At 42.1% G+C, this 22,853-nt stretch overlaps 1 protein-coding gene across 2 annotated transcripts in view; it reads left to right on the top strand.

The window, feature by feature from the left end:
• LOC119967060 (regulator of microtubule dynamics protein 2) overlaps nucleotides 1-22,853 on the top strand; it is a 151,509-nt gene that overhangs the window by 54,250 nt on the left and 74,406 nt on the right. For both annotated transcript variants that reach the window (XM_038799093.1, XM_038799092.1), the window contains exons 2-4: nucleotides 6,374-6,584; nucleotides 13,283-13,385; nucleotides 19,780-19,840. In XM_038799093.1, the coding sequence (XP_038655021.1) occupies nucleotides 6,374-6,584; nucleotides 13,283-13,385; nucleotides 19,780-19,840 (375 nt within the window). The remainder of the gene's footprint in view (nucleotides 1-6,373; nucleotides 6,585-13,282; nucleotides 13,386-19,779; nucleotides 19,841-22,853) is intronic.

Below are 22,853 nucleotides of genomic sequence, written 5' to 3' on the forward strand. Positions count from 1 at the left end.
CGGAGCCCAGCAAGGCAGAACACTTCTTCACATTAGTGCGCTGACCCAGGAGCAGATTTCTTTTTAAATTGTTCGAGTCTTCATGCCTGGAGCAGCGACAGAGCGTAGGTCACACTGACGTTATGCGAGAGAGATCCCTCCATTTTGCAGCTGCCAGCAGTGGTGGCGTGAGGTCCAGTGCATCTGGTGAACAACCCATGAAGTAGAAGCTGAAAATAGGAACAAAACAGCATAAAGATACTTGAGGTGTGAGTTTATTAACTGTGCCACTGCAGATCAGGATTCAAAGTTCACATGAGTTATAGAAACGGAAACACTAGCATACAAATGTTTAAAACCCTCAAAACTTCAAAGACATTTGAAGACTAAGCATGGCGAGTTCAAGGACAAACATCTTGGTTTTTTTTCAACTTATGCAGTGAGATCTTAAATCATCTGCTGAAGTCATTATAAGAAATGTAACATTGAATAACAAAGCAAGTGAGATTATGAGGACCAAGCAGGCTCACCTGTCACATTAAACGTAAGCGAAAATGGTGGGTCGCGAAGGTTGGCCGGCGTGGGTCCCTCAGGATGGCCGGTTGGTAAAAATGGGTACCGAGTAAAAAAGATTGAAAAACACATACTATGATATCATTAAAACTTTGTTTTTCATTCCTGACAGAACGTAACCATTTCCAGTGACGGACTGGGTCTAAAAATATTGGTTGCCAGGAGACAAAGGGGGCCCACCCACAACTACAATGCTATCATTTAATTTTCATAACGAATAAATAAAATTTTCAAAAAATACATATGGAAAAAAGGGTACAATTAAAATTCTTGTGGAAAAAATGTGTATTTCTTAGTAATTACAGTGTACATGTACTGTACATATTACTGGCAGTAGATACCAAATGTAAATACAAAATGTTATAATTGAATTTTTTATTTATTTTTTTAAATTTTAAGTAATTGGTTGATATTTTTAAATAGTTTACTGCACAATTTACACATTAACAGATAGTTCAAAAGCACAATAGAGCATTGCATGCAGTCCACTATATTAAGAGTAATCGTTTGTGTTCGCTAGATGATTGTGCGAATCTGCCAATAATTGCTTCTGCATCCAATTCATCTAACAATTCCTTTTCAATGGATAGCAACATGTATGATTCCAAATTCTCCTCAGACAGTGAATTTCTTAACCTTGTCTTTATGATCTTTAGCTTTGAAAATGTCCTCTCACATTGGACTTGAGTAACTGATAGTGTGCAGATGACTTTATAAAGTTCATAAAGGTTATCATATGCCTTGTCATGAAGTCTGTTGGATGCCAGAATTTTTAGTACACACGATGAGCAAGTGCTGCAAATTTTACAATTGTTGCAACTGGAATCCATATTCTCACCATCATTAAGCAATAGCTTTAATACATCAAAGTTTGAAGCAAAAGAAAACAATTCCAATATTACTTGATCTTTGCTGATTTGTGGAAACAGCTTAATAATACCTTCCAATGCTTCATCTTCAAGGCCCTTCTCTGCAATAGTTTTAAACTTTGCTGGGTCCAAGCAGGACAAATCTTTATACAACTGTTTGTGTTGTACAAAGCGTGATTCTAGTGACTGGACAATGCGATCCATTATTAGGTTAAACACATTTACTCAAAAATCAGCTAGAGAATCTGAGGAATTTCTTTCATCATCAATAAACTCATCTGCCATTCTTTTCTTCTTCCTCTGCCTCTTAACTGGCAATGCTGTTTCCAACGCATCAATTTCCAATGTTTGATTTTCATCCATATTCATCTGTGAAATCCTCTCATTACATTTATTTACAAATTCAAAAGCCTTGCTGTGAACGTCATCAAATGTTCTTGTCTGTTCCTTCAACTTTGTTGTAGCTGAATCTACCAAACTCCATGCAGTAAACATATCTAAACCACTTGTCTGTAGATAACTTGATAATGGGGTTGTAGTTTCAAATATATACAAGTAAGTAAATGCTGTCCATATGGTTTCAAACTTTAGAAGACTTTGAAGTAAAACATTTGCTTCATGTTTTGTTTTTGCATCAAACTTTTCTGAATCTTGTATCATTGATAAGCATGTCAATAGATTTACGAAAGTACTGGCAGCGGCATCATCAAAACGTCCAAATATAGTTGTTGCTGCATTGGATTTTCCTGATCATCTGGTCTCACCAATTAGCTTTAATTGTTTCATTTTTTCTTGTCCTAGATGTTTTCCAACAACTTCTATCCATACAGCCATTCTCTTGTATGATGCTTTCACAAAATTTGCTATATTCTGGAGCAAATTGAAAAAAGAAACTGCAGGCACACAACATTTTGTTGTTTCAGTTATCACCAAATTCAAGACATGGGCATAGCACCATATATGAACATGTTGATCAGCCACATCAGCAATTTTACTTTGTAAACCATTATACTGGCCGTGGTAGCTTGCAGCGTCATCTGTGCTATCAGATAAACATTTTGGGGGGTCAATTTTAAGATGCTGTAATGTTTCAATCAATAGATCAAAAAGTCCCTGTCCTGTACCATTGGCACAACTGAAAGTAGTCGCTCACAGATAATACCTTTAAGCACATACCGAATAACAATGCTAAACTGATCGATGGATGAATTATCTTGTGTTGAATCAACCTGAATAGAATAATATTTTGCTTGAGAAACTTCATGACTAATTCTTTCTTGTATCATATTCTTCATAATTTTGATTAACATGTTTATATTGTTTTACTCAGGTATGTAACAAGTCCAACACGGTCTTTACTTTGAGCCTTTACTTGTTGCTCTAATTGTTTGATTCTTTGTTTAGACTTGTTTTGCACTGCAGAAACGTGATCTGCCATAATGGGGTCATATTTTGCCATCAACTGCACTGTAGCTAAAAAATTGCCATGATTCAGAACCTCATTATCTAGAGTGTAGGCCGATTCATTTCTGTGACCTCGAAAAGGAAGTGCTTGCTTGCCTAACATCTTTATGATGTCTATAATCCTCATGACAATACTTCTCTGCTTCAATACTTCTTTCCTTTTAATTAGTGATGCTGCAAAAAATTTATCTAAGGTGCCATCATTAACCACACTGATATATTGCTGAGCATTTCTGACATGTGTTGTTGTCGATTGATGTAAAGTCAAGCTCTGACTAATACGCCTGTAGTCATTAAAGCCACGTACAAAGGGTGATGGATTACAAGTGTTGGGAAACTCAAAGGCTAAGCAGTATGAACAATATAAGCAATTATTTTCTTTGTTATATGTTAGCCATTTTCTTGGGACTGAGTCATTCATAATTTTCCTCTCATACAAACGAGCATCAAATGGCAGATCATCAAGTGGCTGAAGTGGATGTTCAGCAAAAAACTGTTTTAGCTTTGCTCGTGATGGATATTGGAAGATTCCAGTAATTGATCTTTAATTTTCTTGCGTAGGTTCATTTACAGGATGTGCTTCAGAAACCAAGTCATTTATGCTAGAAGGAATATCTGATTCCCTGTCACTAGTTGAAGCGCCGCGTTCAGATGTTGCAACTACAGGCAGTACAGATACCGGAATAAGGAAACCAGAAGAAATATTGGGCCTGGGTTGATTAGTAATGGATGCACTTGTATTTGTCTCTACATTCAAAGTAGCTCTTCTCTGTTCTTGTAACTCGCATGTCATTGCATCATCACCATGAGCATTGTTTCTTGCTTCTTGATTATTTGTTGCAGAACTGGATATTGATGTGGGTTGTGCTTGTGGTATTATAAACTCTGTAATAGGCCTGCATCGCTTGGCTGATTCCTTCCTTTCTGCTTCCTTTTGTTCTTTGCGTTTTAGTGACCCAGATTTATGCTTTTTCTTTTCCATGCTGGTAGGGGTAATATTCCTGAAATAAAAACTTAATTAAAAATAGCCCACATTGGGAAAAATGAATATTGATGATTGCAAGAATAACTTGAAGGAACGCCAGATAAACCCCTACTTGATAAAAAATATAAAATAACTTACTTACACTTCAATAAGCTATGTTCATTAGTCAATACTACTGTGGCCTATGCAGCTTCAGAAGAGGAGACAATCCACTGTCCAGTGTTCACACCAGCAAGCAACTGAGACAACTGTTGAAACGTAGAAGTTTGGTCCGACTATAGTAAGACATTAAGAATGGTCCCACGACCAAAGTTAACATGTCCAGTTTGATACCAGTGTAGTGTTACAAATCGCAACCCTTTGAGTTTAACGATCATGGCTTATCACTTCAATATCTTTGACCTCATGATTCACGGTCAAAGGTACCGCTTCTCCTTTTCGGTGACCTCACGATCCTATGTACTGCTTGATATCCTTTCAAGTTGCTGACCATCTCAAATCACGAACTGTAACTTTATCACACACTCTTGCTGATTTCCAACTATGTCCGACCCGGGTGAACCAGCCCCCCCCCCCACTCCTTTTCACATCCGTTTAACACTGCTTCGTTCCTTCATACACTGAGTGATTATTTGTTTGTTTCTTTATTGCATTTTTATTTGGTATTGCTCTTTTTAAAAACAATTAGATTTTATTAAGTTAGAATACAAATCTCAGGAAAGAAGTTGGAGATTTATTTATCTAATTAATTATAATTTTTAAGGGCCCTTCAGAGATTCACGGGCCCCTTCTTGGCTCTCCGGGCCCCGGACCGATGTACCGGCTGAACCAAGACTACTCCTTGATATCCTTTGAAGTTGCCGACCATCTCAAATCACGAATTGTAACTTTGGGTAGGGTGCTCTTTCGAAGAGCCGGTGCAGACTCGATGGGCCGAATGGCCTCCTTCTGCACTGTAAATTCTATGATCTATGATCTATTTATCTTTAAATTCACACACTCTTGCTGAAAACATGGAATTTTCTTAATTATGCCCGACCCGGGCCCCCCTATTCCACATCCTTCCACTACCTCCCCTGCTTCGTTCCTTTTCATGCACTGCTTATTTGTGTCCTGTTCTCTTTTTTTTCTTATTCCTTTTTATTACTAAAACAGTTGTCTGTGTTTGTTTCTTTATTGCATTTTTATTTGATATAGGGGGCCCACTTCATCAGGGGCCCACTTACCATCGGGCAAGCTGACACCCTGGCCAGTCCGCCACTGACCATTTCTATTGAGTGGGTGTTCCAAAGATTTCCACCTTTAATTCAGTTTTCATTTTAAAAACTAGCAAAGGAACACAGACACTGACGCTCATAAAGAACTAAATGACTTATCTCCCAACTCTGATTCGCTTTGTGAGATGGAGAATGTGAAACACATGGATGTAAAGAATTTCAGGTTTATTGAATTCTGAATAACAAAATTAAGAGGACAAAGAATCATTGGCACGTTGTCATAAAGTACTCAAAAGAATGAATTGCATTTATCTTGCATCTTAGCACATCTCAAAAACTCTCAAAAATACTTTGAAGTGCCATGACTATTGCAGATAAATGTGGCAGGCTTTTGCAAACAGCAAGATCCAATTAATAACAATAAGTTGAATGATCATTTCATCTGTTATGTTAATGATAATTGTTGAGAATTAAATATTTGAACACTAAGACAACTCTCAACTCTTCAAAAGTACTATTGGATTTTTATTAATAATCTTTATTATTGTCACAAGTTGGCTTACATTAACACTGCAATGAGGTTACTGTGAAAATCCCCTAAGCGTCACGTTCCGACGCCTGTTCGGGTACACAGAGAGAGAATTCAGAATGTCCAATTCACCTAACAAGCACGTCTTTCGGAACTTGTGGGAGGAAACTGGAGCACCCGGAGGAAACCCATGCAGACATAGGGAGAACGTGCAGACTCAGCACAGACCGTGACCCAAGCGGGAATCGAACCTGGGACCCTGGTGCCGTGAAGCAACAATGCTAATCACTGTGCTACTGTGCCGCCTACACCTGACCAGGCATACTGGACGTCTATTCAGTATCTTATCTGAAAGATGACACCTGTAACACTCCCTCAACCTCGCGCTGGCATGTCACCTGAATTATCTGAATTTGCATTGTAGCCTACATCTCCTAACTTGGCTATTGATTGAACTTCCAAATGAGATCCTAACTCAGAAGAGTGAAACTTGAATTGTCATAAATTTCTATTTGAATTTTGAAGTTGTCTGTGATTACACAAGTCTGTGTAACGTAAAGGACTTTGTGATGAAAGCGGACATGGCAGTACAGCATAACAACCATAGCCTGTTCTTGCAATGTTCCAAATTTATTAATTCTGATCGTGTACATTTTTACAGTCACGTTTTGATTCGTCACGTGAAACAATGGAAATACAGTAATTAGAGCCTATAACATACACATTGTAGTAAACCTGCAAACATTTTAATTTTCAGCTATATCACAGCACATACAGATGCAGAAGAAGAATCTGAAGAAGAGAAGGTGATATGTCCTACAGTAAATACTGCATTTGGATCTTTGGCACAGGAAGACAACCAGACTAGTGAATTTGATGCCCTAATGCAGAAAGCAGATAATCTACATGAAAATCCAGAATTGGACAAGAAAGAAGGATTCCAGTTACTGCTTGAAAAAAAAGACCAGGTAGCTGCAAACTGCTGTATCTTCAGTTAAACTTTCTGTAAACATAGTGAACATTGAGCATGATTTGGTTCTCTGCACTGCCCCCTTGAGATCAGTACCCAGGTCCTCTGGAGCAGAAGCTGTGTGTGACTTTGCAGTCCAATGTGCTATAACTGTGCCTGCCCTGGCTGCGGGCCACTCATGTCTGACCAAGTGCTAGCCCCCAAGCTGCATACAGTATCTGAGCTGGTAGCTGTGAGTGTGAGAACTAGTCACCACGTTTCTTCTTTTGCAATATCTTCCTGCTCATCCACTCCTTAATCTTCCACCACTACTGGCCAGGTGTCAGTTCTTGGGTGGCTGAAAGGAGACGGACACATGGGTAGGGTTGGGAGGAGAGGAGGGGGGGGTCCATGAGGTGTATGTTTTGACTATCTGCGGCATGTAAATTAGGGCGCATGGTGGCACAGTGCTGGCACTGCTGCATCACCGTGCCAGGGACCTTCGTTCGATTCTGGCCTTGTGTGACTGTGGAGTTTGCACATTCTCCTGTGTGTCCATGGGTTTCCTCTGGGTGCTCTGGTTTCCTCCCACACTCCAAAGATATGCAGTGAATATTTTGGTGGGTTGGTGCAAACACGATGGGCCTCCTTCTGCTCTATAGAGATTCTATAGAGGGATGGATGGAATTTGAGAAGGAAAAAAGACATAAGAGCATACCATCATCGTTGATGTTTTCAATTTGGCCATGGGCCGTGGCCTCAGTCATTGCTGCTTCAATATTGGTGACCACGTTCTCCTTCTCTGGAGTGAGATCATACAGCTATGTCTGCACGCTGCTGCTTAACTGCTGATGCCTGTGGTTTTGCGCTACCTCCTCTTGCAAGAGAAGGGGAGGTGTGTCACTGAGTATGGTGCAATGTGTTTGGGTGATGTGTCTGCTGAGGTTGAAAACTGGCAGTGTGCGCTAACTGAGGTGAGAGTGCGACTTGCAGCAGTGGGAAGTATGTGAGGGTGAGGTGAAACTATGAATGTGAGATTTTGAGTTGTGATTGATAAATTCTTGCTCGGGGAGTGATGGGGTGTGATGCATTGAGTGGTGCAAGGGGCAAAGCGCCTTAATTGCTAGTGTGAGGCCATTGAACTTATTAACGACATAAGAAATAGGCGCTAAAGTAGGCAAACTGTCCCTTCAAATCTGCACAGGCATTCGACAGAATCATGACTGTTCTTTACTCAGCTCTGCTTTTATGCTCTATTCCCATTTCCCTCGACTCCATTAGATTTCGAAAAATCTTCACCTTTCTTAAATATGCTCAACAATTGAGCATCCACAGTTCCATTAGATCGAGAATTACAAATATTCCCAATCCATTGAAAGAAAATCTCTCCTCCTACCAGTCCCAAATTGCTGACCTCTTATTCTGAGCTGTGCAAAACACCTCCGTTAAGTCCAATAAGATCATAAGAAATAGGAGCAGGAGTAGGCTACTCGGCCCATTGAGCCTGCTCCACTATTCAGTAATGGCGTGTCTGATTGTGGCCTAAACACTGCTCTCTTGTCTGCCCCCTTAGATACCATGTCAATCAGAAATCTTTCTAACTCAACCTTGAATATATTTAATGACCCAGTCTCCATTGCCATCTGTGGAATAGAATTCCAAAGACTAATGACCCTCTGAGAGAAACAGTTCCTTCTCATCACCATCTTAAATGGGAGACTCCTTTATTTACTACTCACCTTTGGGAGAGAGACCGACCTGCAGGGAATGCATGGCTGAGAGCAGATAAGTAAAGCCTGTTAACGAGGTCTACATCGCTTACCTTTGGGAGATAAATTAGAGAATTTGGAAAAATAAGTGAACAGTGACAACATGGGAAAGTCATAAGCTGATAGTCGCATGAGTTTTGCTGCTTAGGGGCAGAGTTTAAACAGCTTTTTAAAAAACATTAAAATATTAACTATTGCTAACGAGTGAGTAGCTCTTGAGCCTTACCTTTTATTCTGAGCTAAGATTTATTACCAAGAGTAACATGTTGGAAAGGTTTATCAATATTAGTAAGGTTTATTAATGGTAAGTTTTATTAGTGCTTTTTTATTAGTACAACTTTATTACCATTAGTCAGGTTTATTATCAGTTGTAAGATTTGTTTGCAGGAACAGGGTTATCAGTTACTAAATAGAGAAATGGCATCGCTACTCCAATCTCGAATGGGCACATTCTGTACAATGTGGGAACTCCAGGATGATTCTTGTATCCTGGATAACCATTTGTGCAGGTAGTATTGTCAATTGTAGCAGCTTGGGCTGTGGGTTTCTAACTTTGAGCAGCAGCTAGAGTCATTGCAATTCATCCATGAGGCTGAGAGCTATGTGGATAGCATATTTACAGATGTGGTCACACCGCAGCGTAAATATTCAGAGAGAGAAGGAATGCGTGACCACCAGACAGTCAAGATGCAACAGGCAGATGGAACAGACATCCTTTGAGTCCATCCCAATCTCCAACTAGTATTCAGTTCAGAATACATTTTGTTATTCATCATGGGATATGGGGATATCTGGCTCGGCCAGCATTTATTGTCCACTCCTAGTCACCCTTGAGAAAGCCATGGTGAGCTGCATTCTTGCATACTCCACATAGCTAGTCCATGTGGAGTAGCTATACCACAGTGCTGTTAGGGAGACAGTTCAAAGAGTTTGACTTGGCAACAGTGAAGGAATTGCGATGTATTTCCAAGTCAGGATGTTGTGTGGCTTGGAGGAGAACTTCTAGATGGTGGTGTTCCCATCTATGTGCTGCCTTTACCCTTCTTGATGATAATCATAGAATCATAGAATTTACAGTGCAGAAGGAGGCCGTTCGGCCCATTGAGTCTGCACCAGTCCTTGGATAGAGCACCCTACTCAAGCCTATGCCTCCACCTAACCCCTTAACCCAGTAACCCCACTTAACCTTTTTTGGACATGAAGGGCAATTTAGCATGGCCAATCCACCTAACCCGCACATCTTTGGACTGTGGGAGGAAACCGGAGCACCCAGAGGAAACACACGCACACACGGGGAGGACGTGCAGACTCCACACAGACAGTGACCCAAGCCAGGAATCGAACCAGGGACCCTGGAGCTGTGAAGCAACTGTGCTAACCACTGTGCTGCCGTGCTGCCCTCATGGTCGGTTGCCTCAGCAGCCTTGACGAATTCCTGCAGTGCATCTTCTAGATGGTGCACAATGCTGCCAATGTGTGTCAGAGGGAGTGAATGTTTGTGGATGGGCTAGCAATCAAGCGGGGGTGCTTTTTCCTGAATAGTGTCGAGATTCTTGGGCGTTACTGGAGCGGCAATCATCCAGGCAAGTGGAGAATATTCCATCACATTCCTGACCTGTGCGTTGTAGATGGTGGACAGACTCTGGGAAGTCAGGAGGCGAATTACTCACCGCAGGATTCCACACCTCTGACCTGCCCTTTGAGCCACAATATTGAAATGGCTAGTCCAGTTCAGTTTCTGGTCAATGATAACCCCCAGGATGTTACTGTCAAATACTGCCTTGATGTCAAGGACAGCCACTCTCACCTCACCTCTGGCATTCAGCTCTTTTGTCCATGTTTGAATCAAAACTGTAATGAGGTCAGGAGCTGAGTGATCCTGGCAGCAAACTGAACATCATTAGACCATAAGACATAGGAACAGAATTAGGCCACTCGGCCCATCGAGTCTGCTGCGCCATTCAATCATGGCTGATATTTTTCTCATCCCCATTCTCCTGCCTTCTCCCCAGAACCACTGACCCCCTTATTAATCAGAACCTATCTATCAGAACCTATCTATCTCTGGGGCAGCACGGTGGCGCAGTGGTTAGCACAGCTGACTCACGGCACCGAGGTCCCAGGTTCGATCCCGGCTCTGGGTCACTTGCCGTGTGGAGTTTGCACATTCTCCCCGTGTGTTCGCCCCCACAACCCAAAGATGTGCAGGGTAGGTGGATTTACCACACTAAATTGCCCTCAATTGGAAAAAATGAATTGGGTACTCTAAATTTATTTTTTAAGAAGAGCCTATCTATCCCTGTCTTAAAGACACTCAGTGATTTGGCCTCCACAGCCTTCTGCGGCAAAGAGTTCCATAGATTCACCACCCTCTGGCTGAAGAAATTCCTCCTCGTCTCTGTTTTAAAGGATCATCCCTTTAGTCTGAGCCCTCTGGTTCTAGTTTTTCCTACACGTGGAAACATCCTCTCCACATCCACTCTATCCAGGCCTCTCAGTATCCTGTAAGTTTCAATAAGATCCCCCCTCATCCCTCTAAACTCCAATGAGTACAGATCCAGAGTCCTCAACTGTTCCTCATACGACAAGCTCTTCATTCCAGGGATCATTCTTGTGAACCTCCTCTGGACCCTTTCCATGGTCAGAGCATGCTTCCTCAGATACGGGGCCCAAAATAGCTCACAATACTCCAAATGTGGTCTGACCAGATCTTTATACAGCCTCAGGTATACATCCCTGGTCTTGTATTCTAGCCCTCTCAGCATGACTGCTAACATTGCATTTGCTTTCCTAACTGCTGACTGAACCTGCATGCTAACCTTAAGGGAATCGTGAACAAGGACTCCCAAGTCCCTTTGTGCTTCTGATTCCCTAAGCATTTTCCCATTTAGAAAATAGTCTGTGCCTCCATTCCTCCTTCCAAAGTGCATAAATTCACAGTTTCCACATTGTATTTCATCTGTCACTTCATTGCTCACTCTCCTAGCCTGCCCAAATCCTTCTGCAGCGCATCAGTGATCAGGTTATTCCTAAGCAAGTGCCACTTGATAGCACTGTTGACTGCCCCTTCCATCACTTTAATGCTGATTGAGAGTAGATTGATGGGGCAGTAATTGACTGGGTTGGATTTGTCTTGCTTTTTGTGCGCAGGATAGATCATAGCAATTTTCCACTGATGAGAGTGATGGTTCATCTAGAGAAAGTAGCCAGAGTCATGTCCATGGAACTACCAGTGGCTCAGCTGTACGGGATGTTATTTATATTGTTAGGAGACACAGGTGAAGGACATTGTTTACTTAATTACTATGAAAGCAGACAAATAGGGGACAACTGGGAGGAGAGCTGTGAGACTGAATAAAATCAATCAACCCTCTTTCTCCATAAAGTGCATTTCTGTGTCTTGGTTTCTGCTTCACTAACCTATTAACAGAAGATCCTATTAACATTGGTAGCAGTCAATGGTTGATCTAAAGGTGAAGATTTGAAACTAAGATTTCTTTTAGACAAAAGAATGTAATTTGAGCCACTTTCAAGAAGAATGGCTGAAACCAAGAGTAAAAGTATCAGAGTATGATCTTCTATCATTCTTCCATTAGTCATAAGGCTCTGCTTCACTAAACAACGAAGTAGAGATCTGGATATGGATTACCGTTCTTGTCAAAGGAAAAAGTAAGGTATGGCCTTGGCAATTATGCTTCCCACTAGAAGCAGGATCAGGTGGAGTTGATTTTTGGAGTTGGAGGCTCACCATTTGGATACTGAGGACAAAAAGATGATCTGCTAAATGCATATGGGGCATGGTCAGACTTTGAATTTAGAAAGATGGATAGGTATTCCATTGAATAATATATCATGGAATTTAACCGGTTATACACCAGTTTGCAGCAATTCTATTTGGTGACCCCTGATTTAGTGTCTACTTTCAAATTGCTGGATTCTGCTAAAGTATTGAACATTGATAGGGTTCTGGTCATGATTGAGTTAGATTCTCAAATATCTGAAGTTTTGGAAGAAAACAATTGGGGAAATATTCATTTGCAGCCACTTCCATGGGCATTAATGGAACCTTCAGTGGTAACACAAAAGATGGAGGATTCAAAACTGAAATCATTTTGAGACCTCTCAATATGGGATGCAAACATTAATATGAAAGAAGAAACACAAATAAAGGGAACGAGGAAGGAGACCCTTTTAACAGCTCTAATAGATGACAGAAATTGGGTAAGTACAGCAGGAGAATGAACTCCAGGAAGAATTGAGGAAAGGTCAACAGGTGTTTCAAATTTGGGACTTGTGGGATGGCCTGGGTGCTGTTCCGACTGGTCCACAGCTGTTCCGACTGGTCCACATTTGTGTGGACAGTGGATCCCACGATGCCAGTGAAAACCGGGTAAAATTGCCCCTAGTATCCAAAAAGGTTAGGAGGGGTTATTGGGTTATGGGGATAGGGTGCAAGTGAGGACTTAAGTGGGTTGGTGCAGACTCGATGAGCCGAATGGCCTCCTTCTGTACTGTATGTTCTATGTTCTTGACGATGACCATAGGTTGCTTTCCCCTTTGAGGGAGGAGTGCTGACTGGTGGTGATTTAACCCAAGGAACACCACGCCTCAGGCAAGGGGCAAAGTTGAAAAGATGTGGCCTTCATGAATAACCTTAGCCGGTACGCTGTTAGATTTGCTCTGCATCACAAACCAGTTGTCCAGCCAACTGAGCTAAACTGGCCCCCATATGTTTGATATAATACCACGACTGGCTTAAAATACTGCTCCAGTTTAAAGGGGGAAAAACCCAACAATTGATCATGCCAGTCATGTTCAAATTAATTTTGTTGTTACTCCATAACCTTTTGTTTTCCTGATATTGCAGTTGTTTTCAAAGTTTACTGAATGTACTATTTAATGGTCAAATGGAAGAGACCTGACAAATACTTAATGTTTGTTTTTCAAGTTTTGGGATCAGGTCGAATTTCTGTGGCGATTAGCACGTGCATATGCTGATGTGCATGACATGACAGCAGATATAGAAGACAAGAAAAATTATGCTACAATTGGTAAGTTGTAAATATAATGTGTGATTCTGCATGTTCTTCTATTTAAAAAAATCAAATTGCAACCTGTTGTGTCCAAAACGGTTGATTTCATAGAATTTACAGTGCAGAAGGGGGCCATTCGACCCATCGAGTCTGCACCTGCCCTTGGAAAGAGCACCCCACTTAAGCCCCACGTCTTCACCCTATCTCCATTATCCTCATAACCCAGTAACCCCATCTAACCTTTCTTTTGGACACTTAAGGGCAATTTAGCATGGCCAATCCACCTAATCGGCATATCTTTGGACTGTGGGAGGAAACCGAAGCACCGGAGGAAACCCACACAGACACGGGGAGAATGTTCAGACTCCCTACACAGACAATGACCCAAGCCGTGAATCAAACCTGGGGCCCTGGAGCTGTGAAACAACTGTGCTAACCACTGTACTAACATGCTGCCCCATTTGTTGGTGATTGTTAAACAGTTTGAAACAAATGACAGTGTATGCTGTTGTGTTTGAATAATATCTTCTGACGTTTTGAAAACTAGTTCAAAATATAGTACCAATCAAAGCAGCAAAGTTGTTTTTATTTCTGATAGCTGAAAATGTTCTACATGACAAGATGCAGGGTTCCCAACACAACTTCTGGTAATATGAATAAAGAATATTAAACTGCTCATAATTTGATAAATATACAATCTCCTCCAGTATTCTGTAAGTTTCAACGATATATCCCCCTTAGCCTTCTAAACTCCATTGAGTACAGACCCAGAGTCCTCAACCGCTCCTCATATGACAACCTCTTCATTCAGGCATCATTCTTGTGAACTTCCTCTGGACTCTCTCCAAGGCCAGCACATCCTTCCTTAGATACGGGGCCCACAACTGCTCACAATACCCCAAATGGAGTCTGACCAGAGCCTTATACAGCCTCAGAATTACGTCCCTGCTCTTGTATTCTAGCCCTCTTTACATGAATGCTAACATTGTATTTGCCTTCCTAGCTGCCAACTGAACCTGCGCGTTAACCTTAAGAGAATCCTGAACTAGGACTCTGGGCTGGTTTAGCACAATGGGCTAAATAGCTGGTTTTTAAAGCAGACCCAGGCAAGCCAGCAGCGGGGCTGGTTTAGCACACTGGGCTAAATGGCTGGCTTTTAAAGCAGAACAAGGCAGGCCAGCAGCACGGTTCAATTCCCATACCAGCCTCCCCGAACAGGCACCGGAATATGGCAACTAGGGGCTTTTCATAGTAACTTCATTGAAGCCTACTTGTGACAATAAGCGATTTTCATTTCATTTTTCATTTCATCTCATTCATCAAAGGCATTAAAGACACTAATATGGAAATTGAAAGGTCAGTGGCAGTGTTGCTGTTCCGAGGTCTTGTTTAAGGGGCCGTGTTGGTGAGGCCGCATCACGCTGGTGACTAGAAAATATATTTTTTTATCTTGCGTTCTTTCTTTTCATTCTTCTTTTTCTTCTCTCCCCTCTCTTTCATTTTTTATATGGCTTGCTTTGTCTGCATACACAGACATACACACACACAACGAGTGGGAATTTTTGGAAGTAGAGGATGGAAGAAGCGAGAGAGCAATGAAGGAGGTAGCAGTGGCAGATCGACTGAGGTAGAGGCAGAGAGAAGAGGTGTTACAGAAGTGGATGGGTGTAGCCTATTATGGAGAGGATATGTGATTGAAATCTCAGCTACATGGTTCAGTAGTACACTGAAATTGGAAAGAATGCAGTTCAGCACGAGACAGTGGCTGAGAGGAAAATGTAATCAATGGAAAAGGTTTATCGAGGATGCCAAAGATGATGACTTCAATGTTGAACGGGAGAACAGTAGATAAGACCAGGATTGGATGTTGGACCTGCAGTTTTACAGTGCAGGTCCAGATGGAGAGGGGTGGAGAGGCAATATGGCACGTACGTGGAGGTTCACTCCATATCTTATGATTTGGACAGCCTATGAGCTACTGGGGTGGCCCGGTAGCACAATGGTTAGCACTGTTACTTCACAGATCCAGGGTCCAAGGTTTGATTCCTGGCTTGGGTCACTGTCTGTGTGGAGACTGCACGTTCTCCCTGTGACTGCCTGGGTGCTCCGGTTTTGTCTCACAGTCCAAAGACATGCAGGTTAAGTGGATTGGCCAAGCTAAATCGCCGTTAGTGCCCAAAGGGGTTGGATGGGGTTGCTGGGTTACCGGTATGGGGCGGTGGTGTGGGTTTAAGTGTGCTACTCTTTCCAAGGGCTGGTGCAGACTCAATGGGCCGAATGTCCTCCTTCTGCACTGTAAATTGTATAGTATATGCGCCACCCTTTAAATACACAGTGGACTGTCATCCTTGTTTTGGGGCTCAAGTCCCAATCTGAGGCCTGAATCATAAAATCATGCAGCTTGGAAGGGGACTACTTAGCCCATCATGCCATTGTCAGTTCCTTGAAAAAGCAATGCAATTAGTTTCACACTCCTGCTGTTTTCCCATAACCCTGCAATTTTTGCCCCATCAAATGTGCTTGCACCACTTTTTGGGAAGGACATTACAACTCTGTGGAAAATATTTATTTCTTACACCAGCTCAGGTTATTTTGCCAATTACCTGAAATCTTTGGCGTTAGATTACCAACCTTTCTGCCTCTGTGAACAGATTCTCATTATATCTTCTTATCAAAGTCCTTCATGAAGGAAATCTGCCATCCATACCAGGTTGTGGCCGACTTTTGACTCCAGATCCACAACAATGTGGTTGACTCTTAACTGCCCTCTGAAATGGCCTTCGCAAGTTATTCAGTTCAAAGGAAATTAGGGATGGGCAATAAATGCTGTTATTGCCAGTGACTTTCATCCCATGAAAGAATTTAATGTAGTAATATCGGAACAAATAGGCCTGTGCCAGTTGTTGACGTACAGCTAGTTTCTTTTTTTTTCTATTCATTTACAGGTTGTGGGAGTTGCTGGCTAGGCCAGAATTTATTGCTAATCCCAAATTTGCCCTTGAGAAGATGATGGTGAGCTGCCTTTTTCAAATGCTTGAGTCCATGTGGTGTAGGTCCCCCCATTGCTGTTAGGGAGTTCCAGGGTTTTGTCCCAGCGACAGTGAAGGAACGCAATATATTTCCAAGTCAGGATGGTGAGTGACTTTGTAGGAGACCTTATGCAACCAAAAGAAGTCCTGTTCCAAGCCAATGTTAATCTTTCAGACTGATTGATAAATCTGACCGATACTGCTGTTTATAGTTGTCTAAAATCAAAATATCTACTTTGATTGCATTATTTGCTATCTGTAAGATTTACTGCAGCAACTCGCACCTTTCTTCACCAATAACTTCAACCATGGAACCATAATCAGTGAGAAGAAGTAGAGCAGCAAGATCAAAGGGACACCATCACCTTCAAATTCCTCTAATTGGGACATGCATCATTGTTTCTTCCATTAAAGCGGATTGATAATCATTCCTATTTATTACCATTGTGGAAGCAGCATCATCAGGTAGACTCTAGTCTTTTAAGAAATCCCACTACCACCTTCTTAGAGCATTTCAAATACGTGCATAAAAAGGAAAGGTTCAAATAAATCCTATTGTCCAGGAATTGCCTTTGACACTTTATATGACGCTTTACAGCTACTAATGGAACCTGTATCATTTCTGGATGCAGACAGAATGACCAGAGCCCATTGGAAAGTCCTATAAGCAACAGCGCAAGAATATATACATTCTATTTTTTTAAATTTAGATTACCCAATATATTTTTTTTCCTAATTAAGGGGCATTTAACATGGTTGATCTTGTCAATCAACCTATTGGGGCATTTCATTAATCCAATTGTTTGGGTCAGTTTAGGCAAGTGTGGCTTTACCTTTAACTCTGTCAACTGCAAAAGCTTGTGGAGTATCCTCCACAAATCTGGCCACTGTCTGAAATATGTCACAATCCTCCACCTACTCCACGATGGCATGCAAGCTGTGATCCTCACTAACGGAGTCACCACAAACCCTATCTCAGTGAAGACAAGGCTCTGTCATTATACCAACTCTTCTCCATTTTCTTGCTGCAATACCAACACTTCCAGCAAATTGCCTTTAGGTGTGGAGTTAATGTACAAAACAGACAGAAAACTGTTCAAACTACACCAAAAACAAGAACCAAAGCCACTCCAACCTTAGCCATAGAGGTTCAGAAGGCAGATGATGCTCGTGTGTGTGTGTTCACTCAGAAACTGAGCTCCCGATCATTGTCAACTCCTCCAAATCCTGTAGGGAAAATGGGCCTTTTCACTAAACACTGGAATACGAAGGCCATATCCCAAATAGTTCCTGCAGCACAACACCTCCCCCTGCCGATTAAAATCAACAGCAGGCTCCTGGAAATGTGTTCCATTTTCCATATTTTGAGAGTCTCCTCATAATGAAGGCAGACATGGATGACAAAATTCCTCATCACCATCAATGTACAGTCCAGCCTTCAGCCAATCGAGGAAACCAGGATCTCAAAGTGCAAACCCGATGTCTGAGTCTGAGGTCATGGTTTACTGCATTCCTGCAGCATTACTGCAATCGCATTGTCATGAATATTGAAATTGTTGTATATTGTATTTTATATTCTGTTGCAGTAATGTTATTAAAAGCCCTGGTTTAAAATCCATACAGGCTACTAAAGCTGTCTTTAAAGAACTATAGAATTCCTATAATCCATTCAGCCCATCAAGTCTGCACCAACCCTCTGAAAGGCCCGCTCCCCTGTTCTATCCCCGTAACCCCATAACCCCACCTAACCTACACATCTTTTGACATGAAAGGGCAATTTAGCATGCCAATCCGGCAGACCTGCACATCTTTGGACTGTGGAGGAAATCTGAACACCCGGAGGAAACCCAAGCAGACACGGGGAGAAAGCATCCTAGATAAGCAGACCATGGAATACAGATGATGTAATTAATGTGAGGAGCCAGGTCTGTCTATAGTTTTTCAGTCTGTTATGAGATTTTAAGTTGAGTAGCACTTTGCCATAGGAGTTGAGTCTGACAAGAGTGAGGTGTACTGGCTCTGCTCTTGAAAGGGTCTCGCTCCAAAATTATGTACACAGATAAGCAAGTAACCTGATTTGTTAACTGTATTTCTAAGTGGCATTTGAACTGTATTGGATTGCTTAATTGGAATTAGTGGTGGAAAATTCAAGTTTTTCCTTTTATTTAAGAACCGTCTAACTGATAATTGTAAAGCTATTTCTTTGATATTAATGTGGTTAATTCTGTGTTTAAATTAAAGTTTATTTTAACATACCTTTTGGTCAGAGAATCACTCCTTCCTCACGGTTCTTGCCCGGTAACCTAACTGAAGTTGGGGTCTGGTCTGGTATCTGAACACCATGCTCCTGTATGCTTCAGACAAGCTGGAGTGTGGAGTTTTGCTGTGTGCACCCAAGGCAAGAATTTGTCCCGGGTCCCTGGTGCTGTGAGGCAGCAGTGCTAAACACTGTGTCACCGTGCTGCCCCAAGAGCAATCATTCATTCCAACCACTTAGTTACAGATAAAGGGCTAATGGAACATTGTTTCTATTTTGGATGGTTCTCTGGCGTGTAGATAATTTATGAGGGATTGTATTTCATAGAATTAACAGCACAGAAGGAGGCCATTCGGCCCATCCTGGGAAACAGCACCCTACCTAAGCCCATACCTCCACCCTATCCCCACACCTCCACCCTATCCCCATAACCCCACCTAACCGCTTTTGGACACTAAGGGCAATTTAGCATTGCCAATCCACCTAACCTTCACATTACTGATTATGGGAGTTTGCTGATTAAGAACAAAGAACAAAGAAAAGTACAGCACAGGAACAGGCCTTTCAGCCCTCCAAGCCCGTGCCAACCATGCTGCCCGACTAAACTACAATCTTCTACACTTCCTGGGTCCGTATCCCTTTATTCCTATCCTATTCATGATTGCAAATTAGCTGTAACGTTTCTTACGTTGGGGATAAAATGCTTAGAGACGTCCAATAGCCGTGAAAAGTGCTATACAGTATAAATGCAAAACATTTCATACGATTAACGGCAGCTCTTTAGGGACAAAAGGGATGGATTTCTAGAGATAGAATTGAAAAATTAGGGACGTTATGCTCGACCTGTGTCAGTGGAGCAAGATTTCCCCTTTCAAAATACATGCTGACTATTCACTATAATATTTGCATGTACAGGCTCCACACAAACAGTGACCCAAGCGAGAACCGAACCTGGGACCCTGGTGCTGTGAAGCAACAATGCTAACCATTGTGCTATCGTGCCGCCCATGGTTGATGGTCAGGGATTTCACTTGCATTAATATATTTTTGAGTAAACCCTAAATCCTCCAGCTTTGTTAAATTGCAAACACTGCAGAAACTAAATTGTTCACAATATCCTTTCCAGGTAAGGAGATAGCTACGGATGCAGTTAACGCGGGTCCCCAGAGTGCTGATAGTCACATGTGGTAAGTCGGAATAACCTCACAGCAAACATTGAATGCATGTTATCTGTCACTAACACTACTAATTGCGGGGGGGGGAAAAATCAAAAATCCATCCTTTTTGTTTGTACCTATTCATTTGAGACCATGTTATACTATTAAGATTCTTATCTTTCTTTGCCAAAATTTAGGCTCAAAGCTAGAAATTCTACGGCAGCGTTCTTGAACAATCAGATTTTTATTGGGAGTTTCATTTGATTCTGTCTATAATAATTTGTATAATTATGATGTTATTTTTTTTAAAGTTAAAAACCTGACTTGTTTTTCAAACTTTTTGTGGAGAACTAATTATAGCTGCAGTGCAGTGTTGCCAGACAACATTTTCCTCATAGTATGTTGAAAAGCAGTTATACAATTGATTTAGTGCCACATCATTGAGGCAAATAGAGATGCATGACAAGGGAAGACAGATAATTACTTGAGAGACAAAAAAAAAGATGGGTCGACAGGGTGAAATGAAGTAATGTGGGGAGAAGTTCATTTTCATTTTTTATTTATATAAAGCATAATAAATAGCCCAGAGCGCTCAGACCAAATGGTCTGTTTCTGTCTGTGAGCACTAAATTACATTACATAGAACATATGGCACATAAGCAAGTCATTTGATCTAAGCATTTCATGCTGGTGTTTATGCTCCGCTATAGACTTTCTTCATCTAAATCTATCATCGTAATCATAGAATCCCTATAATGCAGAAGGAGGCCATTCGAATCTGCATCGACCCTCCGAAAGAGCACCTCACCAAGGCCCAATCCCGAACCCTATCCCCGCAACCCCACCTAGGGGCAATTTGACATAGCCAATCCACCTAACCTGCACAACTTTGGACTGTGGGAGGAAACCAGAGCACCCGTAGGAAACCCATGCAGACATGGAAGCAAGTGCAAACTCCACACTGTCACCGAAGTCGGAATCGAACCCGGCTCCCTGCTGCTGTGAGACAGCAGTGCTAACCACTGTGCCGCCCCATCTATTTCTATTCCCTCATGTGCTTGTTTAGCTTCCCCTTAAATGAATCTATGCTATTTGTTTAAACCACTTCCTGTGGTAGTGAGTTTTCCATTCTTGCCACTCCTGCAGAATTCAGAAGAGACATCTTTACACAATTAGATTTCTTGGTGACTGTCTTTTATTGAAGTCCTCTAGTTATTCTCTTCCCCATAACAGGAGACATTTTCTCTGTATCCACTCTTAACAATTCCTCAATGGATTTTAAAGACCTATATTAGATTGGCCCTCAGCTTTGTTTTTGAAGTAAGAAGTCTTACAACACCAGGTTAAAGTCCAACAGGTTTGTTTCAAATCACTAGCTTTTGGAGCACTTTCAGAGTCATTTGAAACAAACCTGTTGGACTTAAATCTGGTGTTATAAGACTTCTTACTGTGCTCACCCCAGTCCAACGTCGGCATCTCCACATCATTGTTTTTCAAGAGAAGAGTATCAATCTGTTCCTGATCTGTATACCCATGCATTTCTGGTCTCATTCTTGTGAATATTTTCTGCACATTCTCCAGGTAATATTACAATAATCATGGGGACTTCAGTATGCAGGTGGACTGGGAAAATTAGGTTGGTAGTGGATCCCAAGAGAAGGAATTTGTGCAATGTCTGCGAGATGGTTTTGTGGTAGAGCGCACTACCGAACAATTCTGGATTTGATGATGTATAATGAGGCAGAACCGATTTGGGAACTTAAGGTGAAGGAGCCTTAGGTGGCAGTGACCTGCAGTTTGCGAGGAAGAAGTTGGATTCACTTAGAAGCATGCAGGTGGCGTACAGCGCCATAGATAGGAGTTATAGAAATGTGGTCACACCCAAGGTGCAGGCAGACAGATGGGTGACCGCTAGAAAGGGCAGACAGTCAGTGCAGGAATCCTCTATGGATGTCCCCCTCTCTAACAAGTATACCGTTTTGGATACTGTTGGAGGGGATAGCCTATCAGTGAAAAAAAAACAGCAGCCTGAACAGTGGCACCACAACTGGCTCTGTTGCTCAGCAGGGGAGGGCAAAGTGCAGGAGAGCGATAGTTATAGGGTGCTCTATAGTAAGGGGCACAGATAGGCGCTTCTGTGGAAGTGAAGGAGACTCCAGGATGGTGTGTTGCCTCCCTGGTGTCAGGGTCAAGGATGTGTCTGAATGAAGCAGGACATCCTGAAGGGGGAGGGTGAACAGCCAGAGGTCGTAGGACACATAGGTACGAATGACATAGGCAGGAAGAGTGATAAGGTCCTGCAGAAGGAGTTCAGGGAGTTGGGCAGTAAGCTAAGAAGCAGGACCTCTGGGGTTGTAATCTCAGGATTACTCCCTGTGCCACGTGCCAGTGAGGCGAGAAATAGGAGGATAGTGCAGCTGAACATGTGTATAAACCAGTGGTGTAGGAGAGATTTCTGGACCATCGGGATCTCTTCCGGGGCAGATGCGACTTGTACAAGAAGGACGGGTTGCATCTAAACTCGAGGGGCACCAATATCCTGGCTGGGAGGTTTGCTAGTGCCACTCAGGAGGATTTAAACTATTATGGCAGGCGGGTGGGAACCAGAGCTGAGAAGGTGACATAACTGAAGGAGAAAAAGAGAACAAAAATAATAGAATGTCACCCTCAGGCAGAGCAAAAAAGATGCCAAGTGTGAGAAGGGAGGTGGTCAATGCAGGACTGAGGGTGTAATGCGCACAGTATACGGAACAAGGTAAATTAGCTTGGTGCGCAGATTGAAATTGGCCGGTACGATATTGTGGGCATCACAGAGATGTGGCTGCAAGGGGATCAGGGCTGGGATCTAAATATCCGAGGATATGTGTCCTATTGAAAGGACAAGCAGATGGGCAAAGGGGGCAGGGTTGCATTGTTAGTAAGGAATGAAGTTAAATTGATAGCAAGGAGCGATATAGAATCAGAAGGCATAGAATCTCTGTCTGTAGAGTTGAGGAATCACAAAGGTAAAAAGACCCTGATGGGAGTTATGTACAGGCCCCCT

This window comes from Scyliorhinus canicula, chromosome 6, assembly GCF_902713615.1.
Source record: "Scyliorhinus canicula chromosome 6, sScyCan1.1, whole genome shotgun sequence".
In the NCBI taxonomy this organism is placed as follows: domain Eukaryota; kingdom Metazoa; phylum Chordata; class Chondrichthyes; order Carcharhiniformes; family Scyliorhinidae; genus Scyliorhinus; species Scyliorhinus canicula.